We start from the raw sequence: 16,296 nt of genomic DNA on the forward strand, positions 1-16,296 counted from the left end.
TAAAAAGCATAATAAAATATGAATCTATAGTCAAATTTGAAGTTAAACAGTTAAATAATTCCTTAAAGACAGTTCTTAAATGACAAAAAAGCAAACACAGTTATTTTTTCTTGGAAAAATTGCTACTACCTCAATTCAGTTTCTCTAATACAGAATTTAACATCTGGTATCACAAACTGACTCCCCCAAGTTTTCTAGCAATACTAGTTTCTGTCTGTCTCTCTTGTTAACCTATTACTTTTAATTTGTTCTCAAATCCTATCTTGGATTTCTCTCTTAGTTTTCTTGTTTCATATACTTGCCATCACCACTTCATTTCAGGGCCTCACCACCTCATTTTTCTTATTTAATATATTTTTATTGATTTCAGAGAGGAAGGGAGAGGGGGAGAGAGACAGAAACATCAATGATGAGAGAAAACCACTGATGGGCTGCCTCCTGCATGCCCCCTACCGGGGATCGAGCCCACTACCCAGGCATATGCCCTCGACCAGAATTGAATCCGGGACACTTCAGTCCGCAGGCTGACACTCTATCCACTGAGCCAAACTGGCTAGGGCTCACCACCTCATATTCAAATAATTCTTATAGCCTTCTTTGCCTACATTTGTTGGATATTGATCAAAATAAGTCCTGTTTTTTCTAAGAAGTCTACCATTATAACTCTTGCTGAATCTCATCTTTCCCCTTCTGTGAACTTCTACATCATTATCCCCATAACACAATAAAATATCATCTTCTCCTTGGTGACTTTCTGCTTGTTTCACAAATGTAAGTATCAACTCTGAAACCTTGTTTTATACTTCTCTTGCATTTCCTCCCTGTGTGAGCACGTAGGATATACTCAAAAAATATTTGTATGGTTCATTTAAAAGTATCAAATATTTTATGTTAATTAAAAAGTAAATACTTTAAAACCAAATATTTATTCATTTAAAAATAAAAAACCTTTGAAATCCTTCATCAGGTCAGGTGATTTTTACTCTATACATTCACATTCTAAAAAAACAAATAAACACTAAAATAAAAGTAAATGGATTTAGTAATCAGAAATAATATTCCAAGTCAATAACAATATAGTGAGAAAAAAATGGAATGAAATGCTTCATCAGAAAATATTTTCTTTTCCACAAAGTCATTTTTATAAAATGAAAATTCTGAGGTAGTATAGTGCAATGACTAAGAACTTTAGAGTCAGATCTGGAGTTCAAGTCTAGGCTTTGAAACTTCTTGGAATATTCTGGACCAAATTCTTTATGATCTTCAGTTTCCATTTTATACAATAAGATAAGAGCATCTATTGTATAACAGTATCATAAGGACTAAATGAGATGAATCACATATATGCTTACCTTTAAAAAATGTTTGCTCTTATTAGAGTAAAATCATACAAATAGTATCTAAAGAAAGCTAGGTATTAAAATAAAACTCTTAAGAGTTTAGTATTTTCACATTTTCAAAAATCTTCTAATCCAAATAAAATTTTAAGATATCACTAGTAAGAGATTATTATTAACTCGACTTGAAGCAACACATAAAAGAAAAACTGTATGACATGTTTAAACACATTTTAATACTATATATAATACTCTATTTTCTTAAAGTGATATCTTCAGTACTTGCCATTAGATTACTTTAAATATACCTTAACACAAGATATACAATTTTATTCTGACTGAATAGCATTCAGTAAGTCACATAAATATTTAAGAACAAAACAGAGAAGATCAGTATCCTACCTTATCAGCACACATTGCTACTTTTATATCTTGTTTTGTAATTTCATAATGCTGTATATTTCGTACATAATTCCCCACCAGCTTTAAAATGTCTGCAGAAATGTATTCTAATACTGCTACTATGTAAACAGAAACCTGGTGGTCAATTTTATAACCTAGGACCTCCTGAAAAATTAAAAGAAAAGCATGTTTAAAAATCATATACTATAACTTTGATACTGATTTAAAACATGCAAACAATTTAGCTTACCTTTTACTAAGGCCTGTGATTATCAACAACATTTCATTTTAAGTGGTTCATTTATGAATAATATATTAATTGCTACTTGAAAATGTGAGCTAAGAAAAGATAAGACCAAATAACCTATCATCATGTAAAATGCTTAAGAAGTACAGATTACTAAATAGATAATCCATAATCTAAGAAGGGAAGCCCAAATTTGGGGATATGGGATATGCTCGTTGTAACCTAATTCAGAATATCTGGAAATAACTATGACAAAAGAGGTTTTTTTCTCTATATAGAACAAGAGTTAATATATTATTGGTATATGTGAATGAATATCTATTAGCCTTGTACCTCTATCCTTTCCAAAGGAACCTGGGCTTTCCTAAAACCCTGGTATCTGAACTGTTTACATGGAAAACAGTTCATGCTATGTCCTACTGAGCAATAGTGGTTATTAACAGCATGTTAAATAGTCCTATTATTAGACTTCAAAGAGAGCATGGGCCTTGTGGAATTTACCAGTTCCTATAGGAAAACAAATTATATTTTCTAAACAATTCAATTAAGGGGTGGAAAAGCTAACTTTGAAATAAGTTTACTTATGAGTTGGGGACAGGATATGTAAAAACGATTAAATATTTATAGTGGCAAGGATATATTAATAAGTTGAAAGATCCACTATTAGACCATAAAACTCAAAATTCAGGATTATTAATACAGCAAACACATATCTCAACTTGTTAATTCTCTTAGAATGTAATTCAACATATGCATGATAAAAATCATGAAAAGATAATTATAAAGTAGGCAATTACTACTAGTTTAGTAATTTTATATAACTTGCACTTATTTCCTCAGACTATTTAGTAAGATATAGGCAGATAATTCTATTCAAACAATGTGAGTATAAAATATAACCTTTTGACGCTCTTAAACATCACCTAAGTGTTTAGCCTTAAATCCTGGACAGATCAAATAGACCTGGATTTCCTAACTCTTACTTTTAGCCCTGTGAAGTTGGACTATAAGATACTTAATCATTTTCTACCTCAATGACCTCATCTATAAACTGAGGATAATGATAATAACTTAGCTCAGTAATAAAACTTAGATCATGCATGCAAGCATTAACATTTTGCTTGTATTATAGTATGCACAAAATTATTGATATCAAAGTGTTAAGATTTTAATTTTTATAATATCTATATTTTTGATGTAAGAGTTAAACAATAGTTTCTTCATTGTATTAAAATAGAAATAGCATTATTAGAATTTGCTGCAGTTGCTCTTTCTATGAGCTCTGGTGAGACTCAGCTGACGGAGTGATTTAAATAAGTAGGACTGGATGACTAGGTGATCTTTAGGGAATGTTTGTTCAAAGAGTACACATACCCAATGGCAGTCTCACAGAGGACCCTACCATCCAACGATGTGTAGGACTAAGACCTGAAGGATTTATAGGGACATTCAGGACAAACCAACACGAAAGAAGGGTTATAAATTCTCTTTGAGGTTCTACTGATTTCTGAGATGAACAAAATCCACAGCTACAACTTTCTTAGTTCTTTCAATTTGATTGACTATTACTGTTGAAATTACTTTAAATCATGTTGTCCAACTTATACATTTCTCTTATCATATCATCCCATTCACCCCCCATAACATGAATTCCTGGAGAAATTTAAATGAAAAAGAATTACTTTTTTACTTTTCAGTTGACTTTATTCCATAAAATACATTATTCTTAGTGTTTGAAAAGTAGGGGTTTTATTTTGCTTTTAAAAGGCAAAGAAAAAAGAGAGAGACAGTATTTCAGCTTTACCTTTAATAAAGGATGAATTTTTTCTACTGGGAGAGATAAAGGGTTTCTTCGCTTCCTTTTTTCAATAGCTGACTGGGCATCAGCTATTGCCCACTTATCAATTGGATGAGGAAAACTTTTTTGAACACGTTCCTTGGAAAATAGGAAAATAACAACTAAGCAACAAAATATATTAAATAGTGCTCTTCACTTACAATTTACTTTTAAAATCCAAGAATACCAAGAAAGTATTTTCACATGTTGTATACTTATACTACAAACATACTTAAACTATAGCTGTCAACATATTAGTTTCTTAATTAGGCAATAAGGAATGTTTAATTCCTTGTGTTATGGGCAAAAATCACATCCTGAATTTCAATTTCACTATGATAAAGCTAATAACAAGAATGAGTAGAAGCCATTTTAAACATTATTTATATAAAAATTTAAGGAACAAGACCTAAGCTCAAGAAGTAAATATCTAATTCTCATTCATTGTCCATACTTTCAATACCAATTACAAGCTCATTTTATACTTGAAACCTCCAAGAATTCTTTTCAATATCCATCATGCAAAGGTATTTGCCTTCAAACCTATTTACAAATCATAGAAATCAAGGGTTTATATTAGTAACAGAAATTTTAATACACTGTAGCTCATCATTAGAGTTTGAATCCTCCATAGGTTATTACTTTTTAACAAAATACTTGATTTTAATTTCCAGCACTTATTCAGTTAGAACTTCCATTGAAAGTGAAAGAACTCATGTTAATGTAAAAGCTGAATCTCCCTACTTTAATAAACTAATGTAATTCACTTCAAGCAAAAAATACTGTCATCCTCTCAAGTTTTTAAAATCACCTTTCAGGATACCATAATTACTAGTAAAACCAGTAGAGGTCGCTATTACATAATTTTAACATGGATTTTTAATCACTCAGTATTTAGTAGTACTACTAGATAAAATTAAACATCACTCCTTATTATAAATCTAAATAAGAAGTTTTTTCAGTTGTTATTAAAATGGAAAATAAAAATAGATTTCCATGTGATGTGGGGCTGGGGGACAGGCAGGTTATTCTAGGACATGTTAAGAATAAATTTATAAATTAAGAATAGTTTAACTCTTTCAAGTTTAATAAACTTTCTTACTATCTATATTCAAGGCTAAATCAGCTGCCAAATATAAGAAGTGATCATTTTAATTCTAATTAATGGAATCAGTAATGTGTTGAAAGAAATTATTGTAGTTAAAAATGGAATTTACATACTTTTTCAAATGTCTAATTGAAAAGCTTTTTGCCAGGATAGTTTATCCTCATATAACACAGGCAAACATAAAGATCCAAAATATTGGGGCAGTTTGGATTGTAAAAAAGGAAGACAAAAGAGAAGGGGAAAGGGTAGGAAGGAACAAAAAAAACACCAAAAATTATTTTCCTTCTTCAAGTCAACACTATAGATTGCTATTCCAATAGAACAACTTTACTATGATTCCCAATTAAAATTTTCACATCAATGGTTTTAGTCCATGGTTAATTCAATGGGTATAACCATGGTACAAACCTTATAATAGTATGACCCTATGGCTTGTAACTTTTTTTTAACCTCAACTCATAGGAAGAAATCATAAATTTTTAATACATTTTATATTATATCCTTACCCATCACACACACACTAAACTGAAACAAAGTTTCATAAAATAAAACTTGTCATTATATGCAGTGAACTAATATTTTCTATCATTTAAAAATATGTTAGCTGGGCAATGCACTAAAGTGATTTTATGACCTAGAGTCTAAAAAGCACTCGAATAGAGTTGTGATAGAAGCAGTAGAAGAAAACAGAAGGTGAACTCAATCTGACCATTCTAAAGATACTTGACATGTATCTTTGAAAAAAAATCATGGTAGAATTACAGAGGAAATTGTAGCCAGGAATTGGGGTGGAAGAAAAAGAAAATACAACAGCAATCCCTTTCCATCTCAATTTCATCTACCTAATTCTAAGTGTATCTGTTGTTTTTAAGAAACAAGGGGAAAGAAAATCAGGAAAGACAAAAAAGAATGCAGAAACTGGCTGGTGTGACTCGATAGGTTGGGCTTTGTCCTGTGCAACAGGAGGTTGCAGGTTGTGTGCTTGATTCCCTGGTAGGGGGCATGCAGGAGGCAGTCGATCATGTAATCTCACAACAATGTTTACTTCTCTCTCTAAAAATCAACAAACTATTTTTTAAAAATAAAAAAAGAATGCAAGAAAGGAGAAATAACAATGATCAAGAACACATTTTAGCCCTAACCGGTTTGACTCAGTGGATACAGCATCGGCCTGCAGACTGAAAGGTCCCAGGTTCAATTCCGGTCAAGGGCATGTACCTTGATTGCAGGCACATCCCCACTAGGGGGTGTGCAGGAGGCAGCAGATGGATGTTTCTCTCTCATCGATGTTTCTAACTCTCTATCCCTCTCCTTTCCTCTCTGTAAAAAAATCAATAAAATATATATATTTTTAAAAAGAACACATTTTAAATTTACTTAGTGTATTACTGGAATAAATTATACAACTATATACTTAGGAACACCAAGGGTCAGAATGTATGGGAAAAAACTGGTAAGGTCAAAAAAGATGCCATGAATGTGGAAAGGCCAAGTTGAAAGAATTACTTTATCTCTTGTAGTGACAAGTTTAATTAAAATTTTAGAACAAAATAAAATTTCTTTTCATCGTATTTTAATATTTTTTAAAATAAAGAAGCCCAAGGAGAAATAATCAATGAAAGATTCATGAATTAGAATTATATTACTCTGCCACTTTCAAGATTAATAATTTTGTTTGTTTGAAATGAGGAACTCCATCTTGATTAATATCTAGTGGCTTTGAGAAAATAAATAAGACACAGAGGTAGGTTTGAGATAGTTGTCTCTTAATAGCAGAACCGTGTCTTTTGCTTTACTTAATAAAGGGGTCAAAATAGATAATCTTAAACATCAATTTTAAGACAAATATCCTAGGACCTATCAAAACTACACATGCATGTCCATGTAAATATTCAGACCACAGGTATTTTTAAAATCTAATAGTATTAAAGGCTTAGAATGTGTGGGAGATTTTTTTGTCTAGAAAGGTAGAAAATATGGAGAACTTACTTAGGAAATCTAAATGTTAATGGAAAGTATTAGAAAATTACAAGGATTCTTTAGGATTCAAAGAAAAAGAAAAAGTTAAAGAAAAAAATGAATAGAAAAGGGAAGCAAACTTTTAAAGTTTTAGGATATGACTCACGGGGGGAAAAACAGTCAAAGATAAGGAATCCAAGAAACCCTGAGTTAAATGAAAAAAAAATGTGTCAGTGCCCTAAGAAATGAAAGTTGGTTAAATACAGGACACACAGGTAAACAAGGGAAACAGGAAAGACATTACAAATAAAAATCACTCTAGACAACCAGAGAGAAATAATGAACATGTACCATTATGAAAGAATAAGATCTAAGAAATTATACAAAGAAAATACTTTACCAAGGACTTATAAGAAATAATACTAGTTTTTGCTTTTATTTTTAATAAGATTAAGTATAAAAAATGAGGAGAGGGAGAACAAACCAGATTTGAGCAACTTTTATACACAAACTTTTAAAACAAATTATTTTGAAAAGACAGGGCCAAATAATATATACCCCTCCTCTGCATTCCCAGAGCATTTATATATACTTCCTATTGATCTGGAACACTGCTCAATTGACAACAGATATTCAGCTATTAGTATCATGGATTAGTGAATATTGGCTACATCAATGAAACAAATCCCATTCATTTGGACTACGATTTTTCAATTTGTAATGATCTGCAGTACAAATTATCAATACATTTTAATTAGCAAAACTAAAGATATGTATGTAATCCATCAATTTTCAAGTACTTTTAAGTACCTAATTTCCTAAAGCTATAGGGCAACTACAAATCATTTTTAGTTTGTGATTAAAACAAATCCCCTAAGGGCCGAATATTAAGCAAGAACTGTCACTCAACTTTGAATTATGCTTATTCTTTAAAGTAATCAAAATGTATTCTTTAGAAAGATAAAAAATGCATATATTCCACTAACTCGGACTGATCTATTTTTTTAGTACATTTTTATATGGTCCTCAATTTTTTTAAAATTTTGATGAATTCTCTCTTACCCCAAAATTTATTTGAAAGTCTTGCTAAATTCACAGCCCTTATTACTTTAAAAGCTCCACAAATGTATTTTTAAAATTTTGAAAATGTATTAAAGAAATAAAGAGCCCTGGCCAGGTGGCTAAGTTGGTTGGAGCATCATCCTGTACACCAAAAGGTGGCAGGTTCAATCCCTGTTTGTGGCACATATGGGAAGCAACTGATGTTTCACTCTCACATTGTTGTTTCACTCTCTCTGTCTCAAATCAATGAACATATCCTCAGGTGAGGATATTAAAAAGAAAGAAAGAAAGAATTCTAATAAACGAAGAAAATGAAAAATTACTTACTGATAGAAGAATCTAAGATACAATTATGTTCATCTAAATATCTCCATATTCTTATCTAAATACCCTGCCAGGAATGGTAGATAAAGACGGGTATTTGACTCTTGATTGGAAAAGACCCAGGTTTCCATCTTTAAAAAAAAAAAAATCTATTCTCCCATTCTGAGGTTAACAGTCTAATATATAAAATAAGGAGAGCCTAGCTGGTGTGCTCCGTAGTTGAGCCTCAACCCATGAATCAAGAGGTCACAGGTTTGATTCCTGATTAGGGCACATGCCTGGGTTGCAGGCTCAATCCCCAGTAGGGAAGGTGCAGAAGGCAGCAAATTGGTGTTTCTCTTTCATCGAAGTTTCTATTTCTCTATTCTTCTCCCTTCCTCTCTCTCTTTCTTAAAAAAAAAAAAAATCAATAAAACATTTAAAAAATAAAATAAGGAGAATAACTACTACTCCACCGGGTTGTTGTAAGGACATAAAAATATATATAGCAGTACTTTGAAATTACGAAGCCTATTATATAACTGTCTGCTATTTCTATTACTGTCATATTCTCTTTCAAAAATTCATTCCCAACCCTAAAGCCAGCTCAATGGCATATCACATGGCTACATCTATCTTAAGGGCCCAGATTAAGTGCTTAAAAAATCATAAGATAGGACGTAGGGTAAATACCTTTGATATCTCAGAAATTTTCTGAGTACTAAAAAACTATAAAATATCCTTTTTTATTTAGTCTTAAGTACATATTGATTAAATATGTGCAAGTGAAAGACTGAGAGACTCATTAGTATTTCCAAGAAGTCACGATCTCCTTCAATACTAGAAAAGTAATGAATTAGTTTCTATATTAATTAAAAGGAGGAAATTAAATAAACATAGGTATAGTACAACATATCTGGAAAGAGCTTTTTGAGTCTATGCAATGTTACCAAACTAGCAAAGTCCTGGGATGTACCAACATTGGAATGATAAGCAAGACAAGACCTTTTTTTCCATTTTAATACAGTAGGCATAGGGTTACATGCTGCATTTTATAAACGCTGTGGGTGAACCCAACTAGAATCCAAAAGAGCAAATGAAATTTTTAATGAGGAGAGTCAGGTAACCAGTTCTATCCAAAATCTACTCTGAAGCCCACTGTAATCAGTGCCTAAAAGAAATTTTGAATAAAAGACATTTGACCTTATAATTCAAAGGGAAAAAGGGATAAAATGTATGAAATCTACTTTGAATTACTTAAGTAATCAAAGTAAATTACTATTCCATAGTACACAATCTTTCCTACATTCACAACCTCTGTAATTTGATGTTCCTCAATCTCTCTCTACTCAACTGAAATCTGGATCTCCCCTAAAAACTTAGGGTAGGAACTGCCCTTGTCTCAAAACCCACATGAAGGTGAATTTTGCATCTTTTTCACTCTGCAAGCTGCTTCTGGAACATCACTCTTTTCCACTCTCATGTAAAGTCCTGCATCATCTTGCGGGACTTCACGTCTACATTAAGGGTACATAAAGTACCATGGCCTCTTAATTCATCACCTCTAGTCCAGCCACCACCACGTGGCCACATCCTGTTTTGTAACAATGTTACTAAAGAAACCTTAAATTCCAACAACTGTCTCTGATCCCAATCTATTCTTCTCTGCTCTCACTCAGGTCTTCTAGTATTCTCAGTTCTCTGACCTTATTAGGAAATCCAATACCTCGTTCCCTCCATATTTTTCCAATCTGCCTGCTCTCTCCCACCTGGCAGAATAGCTTAGTGGTAATGTATGCCCCCAAAACTTAGACTTTCTGGGTTAAAGTCTTGGCTTCTCTACTTATAGCTGTGACCTTGGGCAACTTATTTACCCTTTCTACTTCAGTTTCCACATTTATTCATTCAATACCTATTTCCTGAGTACCTTCTCAGTGCCAGTTCTAGGTGGTAGGAATCTGGCAGTGAACAAGAAAAAAAATCCCTGGAGTCTTCATTCTAATAAGGGGAAAAGTAGTATCATCTTCATGGGGTTATTAAAAACTTTAAATGAAATGTAAAACATAAAAGTGTTTAGACCAGTGCATAATACTGTAGCAAGTACTCAAACATCAGCTATTACTACATTTCACTTTTTTCCTTATCCAATTTAGATTCTCTGATGTTCTTTACAGTAGTTTCTCATTGGATAAGCCTCAACCCTCAGGGAAACAGAGCAGGCCTGGGATAGACAAAGATCTCTCCTCCCCAGCCACTGTGCGCCTTAAAATCATTATTATATTCTTTCTATGTGCGTTATGTCCTGAAAAGGGTTCTAAAGCACTGCTATTACCAGTCTTCACAACTCCTTTGTCCTACTGTTCTTCTACTGTATATCCATGGTGAAATACCATTTAACCCAACAATTTTGTGCGTGTGCCCACATTTGAGTACTGCAAAGGAAATGTCACAAAGATTTGTACAACTATACATTTGAGGTCATTAACATCAAATGATCCATCATTGATTGCCATAAGCGTCTTTTATTTTTCCAGCTCCATCTCCTATTCTGAGTACTTCAAACCTTATTTCTTTCCTCTCAAACTTTTGACTCCTTCAGTTTAGATGCCTCTACTTCTGAGATGCTAACCTTAAGCCCCAAAGCCTATCTTTTAGTTTGCTCCTTTTAAAATTTCCCACATCCCATTTACTCATAGTATATATCACATTATGTTATTATCCATATACCTATCTCTATCTCCACTAAACTATAATCCTAAAAGGACAGGAGTCATGTCATCTTTGAAACAGATTATAGAACTTCTTTCCTAGATTTTTAGGTGTTTCCCTCCCAAATGGTAGAAAGGGGTCCACTTACTATCTAAAATACATGTAATACCTGAAGATCAAAATATTAACTGTGATGTTCTCGAAAGGATAGCTAGCTTTACAAAACAAACAAACAAATAAAATACTTGGACATATTCTACTCTTAAAGGTATGAAAATACATATATATAATTTAGCATAAGAAGTAATGTTTAGAGGCTAACAAAAGATCATTTTAGATTAAAAGCAAAACATGGAATGGTTTGACAGCTAAAACATAAACAAGCTATCATACTCCCAATACAAAGTTAAAATAAATCCAGTCTTTAATTTTTAAAGAGTTGAACTGAAGAGCAACTCTTTCCCCTTCACTAAAATTACAATAAACACATAGGTTTTATATATTAAATACAATGCAAATTTATCATACCTCTACATCTGAAACACTTCGGGGCTGAGCCTGGCATAGCATATTTAATAACTGCAAGATCAATTCTTCAACATACTGAAGAGCATCGTCACTAGACTCAAGAGTTGGATGAACTTGTCCCTGGACCTATAAACAAAAAGCAAAGTAATTAAAATTTAGGTTTGTTTCATCTAATTAAACAAACAAAACCAATAATTTTTTTTTATCCTCACCTGAGGATACTTTGCTTTTCAGAGAGTGGGAGGGAGGGAGGGGAAGGTAGAGAGAAAGAGAAACATCAATGTGAGAGAGACACATCAATTGGTTGCCTCCTGCACACGCCCCTCAAAGCCACAACCCTTAGGTGCGTGGGCCAATGCTTCACTGATGTACACCGGCCAGGGCCAAATAAATTTTTTTTTTTTTTTTTTACTGTGGGTTTGTACTCAAGAACATGGTATGGCTCACAAATACAAATTTGAGTGTTATGACACAGAAGTCAGAAGAGTCAGAAGTTCTCAACCTTTTCCCCAGCCACATGCACCATACATGCTTATTAACATGTTCTTGGAGGTCCACCTATCTAATTGCATAATTTCAATATTTTTTTTTCTTAAACCACAGTTACCCTGTGGGAATATAGAGAGGGTGGAAGAGGCTGAGCCAGGGATAGATACAGTTTATATGGTTTTTGTCAACTACCAGTGGTAGCTGGAACATTTACTTAATATACCACTTGGGCAAAATTGAACTCCTATGGATCTCTGTCCCTTACTTAACTCTATCTTTCCTATTAAATGATAAAATACAAGAGGGATATTTCTTATCTTATTCATCATTGTAACTCCAGCATAATGATGCGCACATAATACAAGCTTGATAAATGTTTGTTGAACACAAAGTCACCCTATATCAAGGGACACAAAATGAGTACTTTTGATGATTTGTACTGTATATACTTTAGGAAGATAATTTGGTGGTCACTAATTCATAAACGCTTAATAATCTTTACCTTTATTTTGTTATTATTTCTTTGGAGGCACCTCAGGCCACTGGCCTCTGTAAAGCTTACATTTTAATAACCAGCATAATATTTACTTGTATCCCTATGGGTCAACATTTTTCCTCCTTTTAAAAAAATGGCTGAAAATCAGTTCCAGGGACAATACATGTTTCTAAATATGTTCGTCTCTCTAAGGGAAGTAGAGCACTCATGGGATGAAAGTATATAGCACTCACTGGCTAAGGACACTTAGTATGGTATTCTTCTTTGAAAAGTACTGAGTACATATATATACAAACATATCCATATCTATGTACTTTTCATGTATATTTTTAAAACTCATTATATGATACACTGTTTATAAAAATCTCCTCATACACAGAGGCTGTCAATCTTCCTTCACCCCTCAAATGTGGATTTTATCCTTGACTGTCTTCTCCCTTTTTCTCTTTGCCCAAGTAATCTCATTTTCTTCCACATTTTGAACTATCACCTGTGTGGGTGATTCCAAATCTTAGTTCTGACTTCTCTCCCAAGTTTTAGAACAACATTTCAAGTAACTTGCTAGATATCAACACCTATCCAACCAAAACCTCAAATATAACATAGAAAAAAAGTTGAACAAGAAAAGCTGTATCTCACATAGAACTGTGTCTCACAAATGTGGTGTGTGTGTGTGTGTGTGTGTGTGTGGTGTGGTGTGTGAAAAACACAGTAAAGACTGCCCTGATTTCACTAAGATGTAGTCCTGGAAAATAAGCTCTAATTGGGGGTTACATTCCTGTCCAAGGCTCCAGCATCACAAACAATAGCTATAGATTTACAAAACCACGTATTAGAAATAAAAGGGTCTTTAGAACTCATTCAACTCAGTCCCTCTATTTAGCAGATGAGAAAAAAAGGAGACACCCACAATCCTATAGCTAACTGATAATACTTTACGTACTGAACCTCGGCTTCCTGGCATGTAGGGCAGAACGCTTTCCATGAAAATGCTGACTTTCAAGCCTGAAGGAGTCTTGGGAGTGTCCTAACACCCCTTCAGTATAAGGAGCAGAATGCCCATGAATTGTGTCTACTTATATAGTGGGCTTCTACATAAAACTTGGCTTGAAATATGTTGTCATAATTAAACACTGGCATGTCATAAATGCAAACAGCATTATAATCTTTAGAATCTAAAAAGGTAAAGGGATCATTTTTTACCCATTTTTACACAAAGGATCACAATGCATTATATGAAATTAAATTCTTCATTAATATGGCTCCATTCCGAGCTGCTTTTCAATTTACATTTTACGCTGAAGCAATAAATTTTCAGCTTGCTGAAACATGGCGTGCAGTTTCGTTCACACTGTTCTATCATTCATTCTCTTACCCTTTCAGTTACCTATTTGACTTTCAAAACCCAGATCCCACCTCAGCTGGGAAGACAGCCTTGTTTCTTACATTTTTCTAAGTCAGAATTAATCTCATTCATTTAACTGATTTACTGAATCTATTAAATATCAGATATTCTATTAGATGAAGGATATATAAGCACATCTCATTTTATTGTGCTTCACTTTATCACACTTTTTATATATTGTGTTTTTTACAAACTGAAGGTTTGTGGCACCTCTGCTTTGAGCCAGGCTATCAGTGGCATTTTCCAACAGCATTTGCTCACTTCGTGTCTGTGTGTTACATTTTGGTAATTCTCACAACATTTCAAACTTTTTATTATTATTATATTTGTTATGGTAGTCTGTGATCAGTGATCTTTGATATCACTATGTAATTGTTTTGGGGCACCACGAACCACACCAATAGAAGATGTTGAACTTAATCAATAAATGTGTGTGTTCTGACTGCTCACTAATGGGCCATTCCTGGTTTCTCTCCCTCTCCTTGGGCCTCCTTATTCTTTTATTAAAATATATTTTTATTGATTTCGGAGAGGAAGGGAGAGAGAGGGAGGGACGGAGGGAGGGAGAGAGCGAGAGAGAGAGAGAGAGAGAAACATCATGATGAGAGAGAATCATTGATTGGCTGCCTCCTGCAGGTTCCATAGTGGGGATCGAGCCCGCAAACCAGACCAGGAATCAAACCATGACCTCCTGGTTCATAGGTCGATGCTCAACCACTGAACCAAGCTGGCTGGGCTGGGCCTCCTTATTCTTTAGACACATCAATATTGAAATTAGGCCAATTAATAACCCTACAATGACCTATAAGTGTTTAAGTGAAAGGAAGAGTCGCGTATCTCTCACTTTAAATCAAAATCTAGAAATGATTAAGCTTAGTGAGAAAAGCATGTCAAAAGTCAAGACAGGCAAAAAAGCTGGCCTCTCATGCCAATTAGCCAAGTTATGAATGCAAATGAAAAGTTCTTGAAGGAAATTAAAAGTGCTACTCCAGTGAACACACAAATGAAAAAAAAAAACGAAACAGCTTTCTTGCTGATCTAAAGAAAGTATTAGTGGTCTGGATAGAAGATCAAGCCAGCCACAAGCGCCCCCCCTCGCCCCCCCACTAAATCAAAGATTAATCCTGAATAAGGCCCTAACTCTCTTCATTCTGTCAAGGCTGAGAGAGGCAATACAGCTGCAGAAGAAAAGTCTGAAGCTATCAGAGGTTGGTTCATGAGGATCAAGGAAGAAGCTTTCTCCATAATACAAAAGCACGAGGTGAAGCAGCAAATGCTGTTGTAGAAGCTACAGCAAGTTATCCAGAAGATCTAACTAGGATAATCAATGAAGGTGGTTATGCTCAATAACAGATTTTCAATGTAGATTAAACAACCTTGCCGGAACCGGTTTGGCTCAGTGGATAGAGCATCGGCCTGCGGACTGAAAGGTCCCAGGTTCGATTCCAGTCAAGGGCATGTACCTGGGTTGCGGGCACATCCCCAGTAGGAGGTGTGCAGGAGGCAGCTGATTGATGTTTCTGTTTCATTAATGTTTCTAACTCTCTATCTCTCTCCCTTCCTCTCTGTAAAAAGTCAAAATATATTTAAAAAAACAAAAACAACCTTATATTGGAAGAAGATGCCTACTAGGACTTTCATCGCTGAAGAAGCGAAGTCAATGCCTGGCTTCAAAACTTCCAAGGACAGGAGACTCTCTAGTTAGATGCTAATGAGACTGTAAGCAGGTCAGTCACATCTTTAGGCTCCACTTCTAATTCTAGTTCTCTTGCTGTTTCTACCACATCTTGAACCTCTCAAAGTCATCCATGACAGTTAAAATTAGCTTCTTCTAAAGTCCTGTTAATGTTGCTATTTTGACCTCTTCCCTTTTCTTCTGCAGCTGTACTTCCAGGTAATATCTATCAGGTAAATACCTATCAGAGGTTGATATTTTGACTTTAAGTTGAAGTCAGTGCTCATTTACCAGTCTGAAAATCCTTGGGCCCTTAAGGATGACACTAAATCTACTCTGTGCTCTATAAATGGAACAACAAACCATGGATAACAGCACATCTGTTTACAACATGGCTTACTGAACAGTTTAAGACCACTGTTGAGACCTACTGCTCAGAACAAAAGATTCCTTTCAAAGTATTACTGCTCGTTGACAATGCCCCTGGTCACCCAAAAGCTCTGATGGAGATATATAAGATTAATGTAGCTTTCATGCCTGCTAACATAATATACATTCTGTAGCCCATGGATCAAGAAGTAATTTCAACTTTTTAGTCTCATTACTTAAAACATTTCATAAGGCTATAGCTGCCATAGATAGTGGTACCTCTGATAGATCTGAGCAAAATAAAAACCTTCTGAAAAAGATTCACATTCTAGATGTCATTCAGAATATTCATGATTCATGAAAAGATGTC

At 34.0% G+C, this 16,296-nt stretch overlaps 1 protein-coding gene across 2 annotated transcripts in view; it reads right to left on the reverse strand.

The window, feature by feature from the left end:
• SOS1 (SOS Ras/Rac guanine nucleotide exchange factor 1) overlaps window positions 1–16,296 on the reverse strand; it is a 105,558-nt gene that overhangs the window by 62,770 nt on the left and 26,492 nt on the right. For both annotated transcript variants that reach the window (XM_070429056.1, XM_070429055.1), the window contains exons 2-4: window positions 11,493–11,618; window positions 3,791–3,922; window positions 1,740–1,904 (exon numbers count right to left, since the gene is read on the reverse strand). In XM_070429056.1, the coding sequence (XP_070285157.1) occupies window positions 1,740–1,904; window positions 3,791–3,922; window positions 11,493–11,618 (423 nt within the window). The remainder of the gene's footprint in view (window positions 1–1,739; window positions 1,905–3,790; window positions 3,923–11,492; window positions 11,619–16,296) is intronic.

Source organism: Myotis yumanensis, unplaced genomic scaffold (assembly GCF_028538775.1).
Source record: "Myotis yumanensis isolate MYYU_CA2020_CCGP unplaced genomic scaffold, mMyoYum1.0.hap1 SCAF_11, whole genome shotgun sequence".
NCBI lineage: Eukaryota > Metazoa > Chordata > Mammalia > Chiroptera > Vespertilionidae > Myotis > Myotis yumanensis.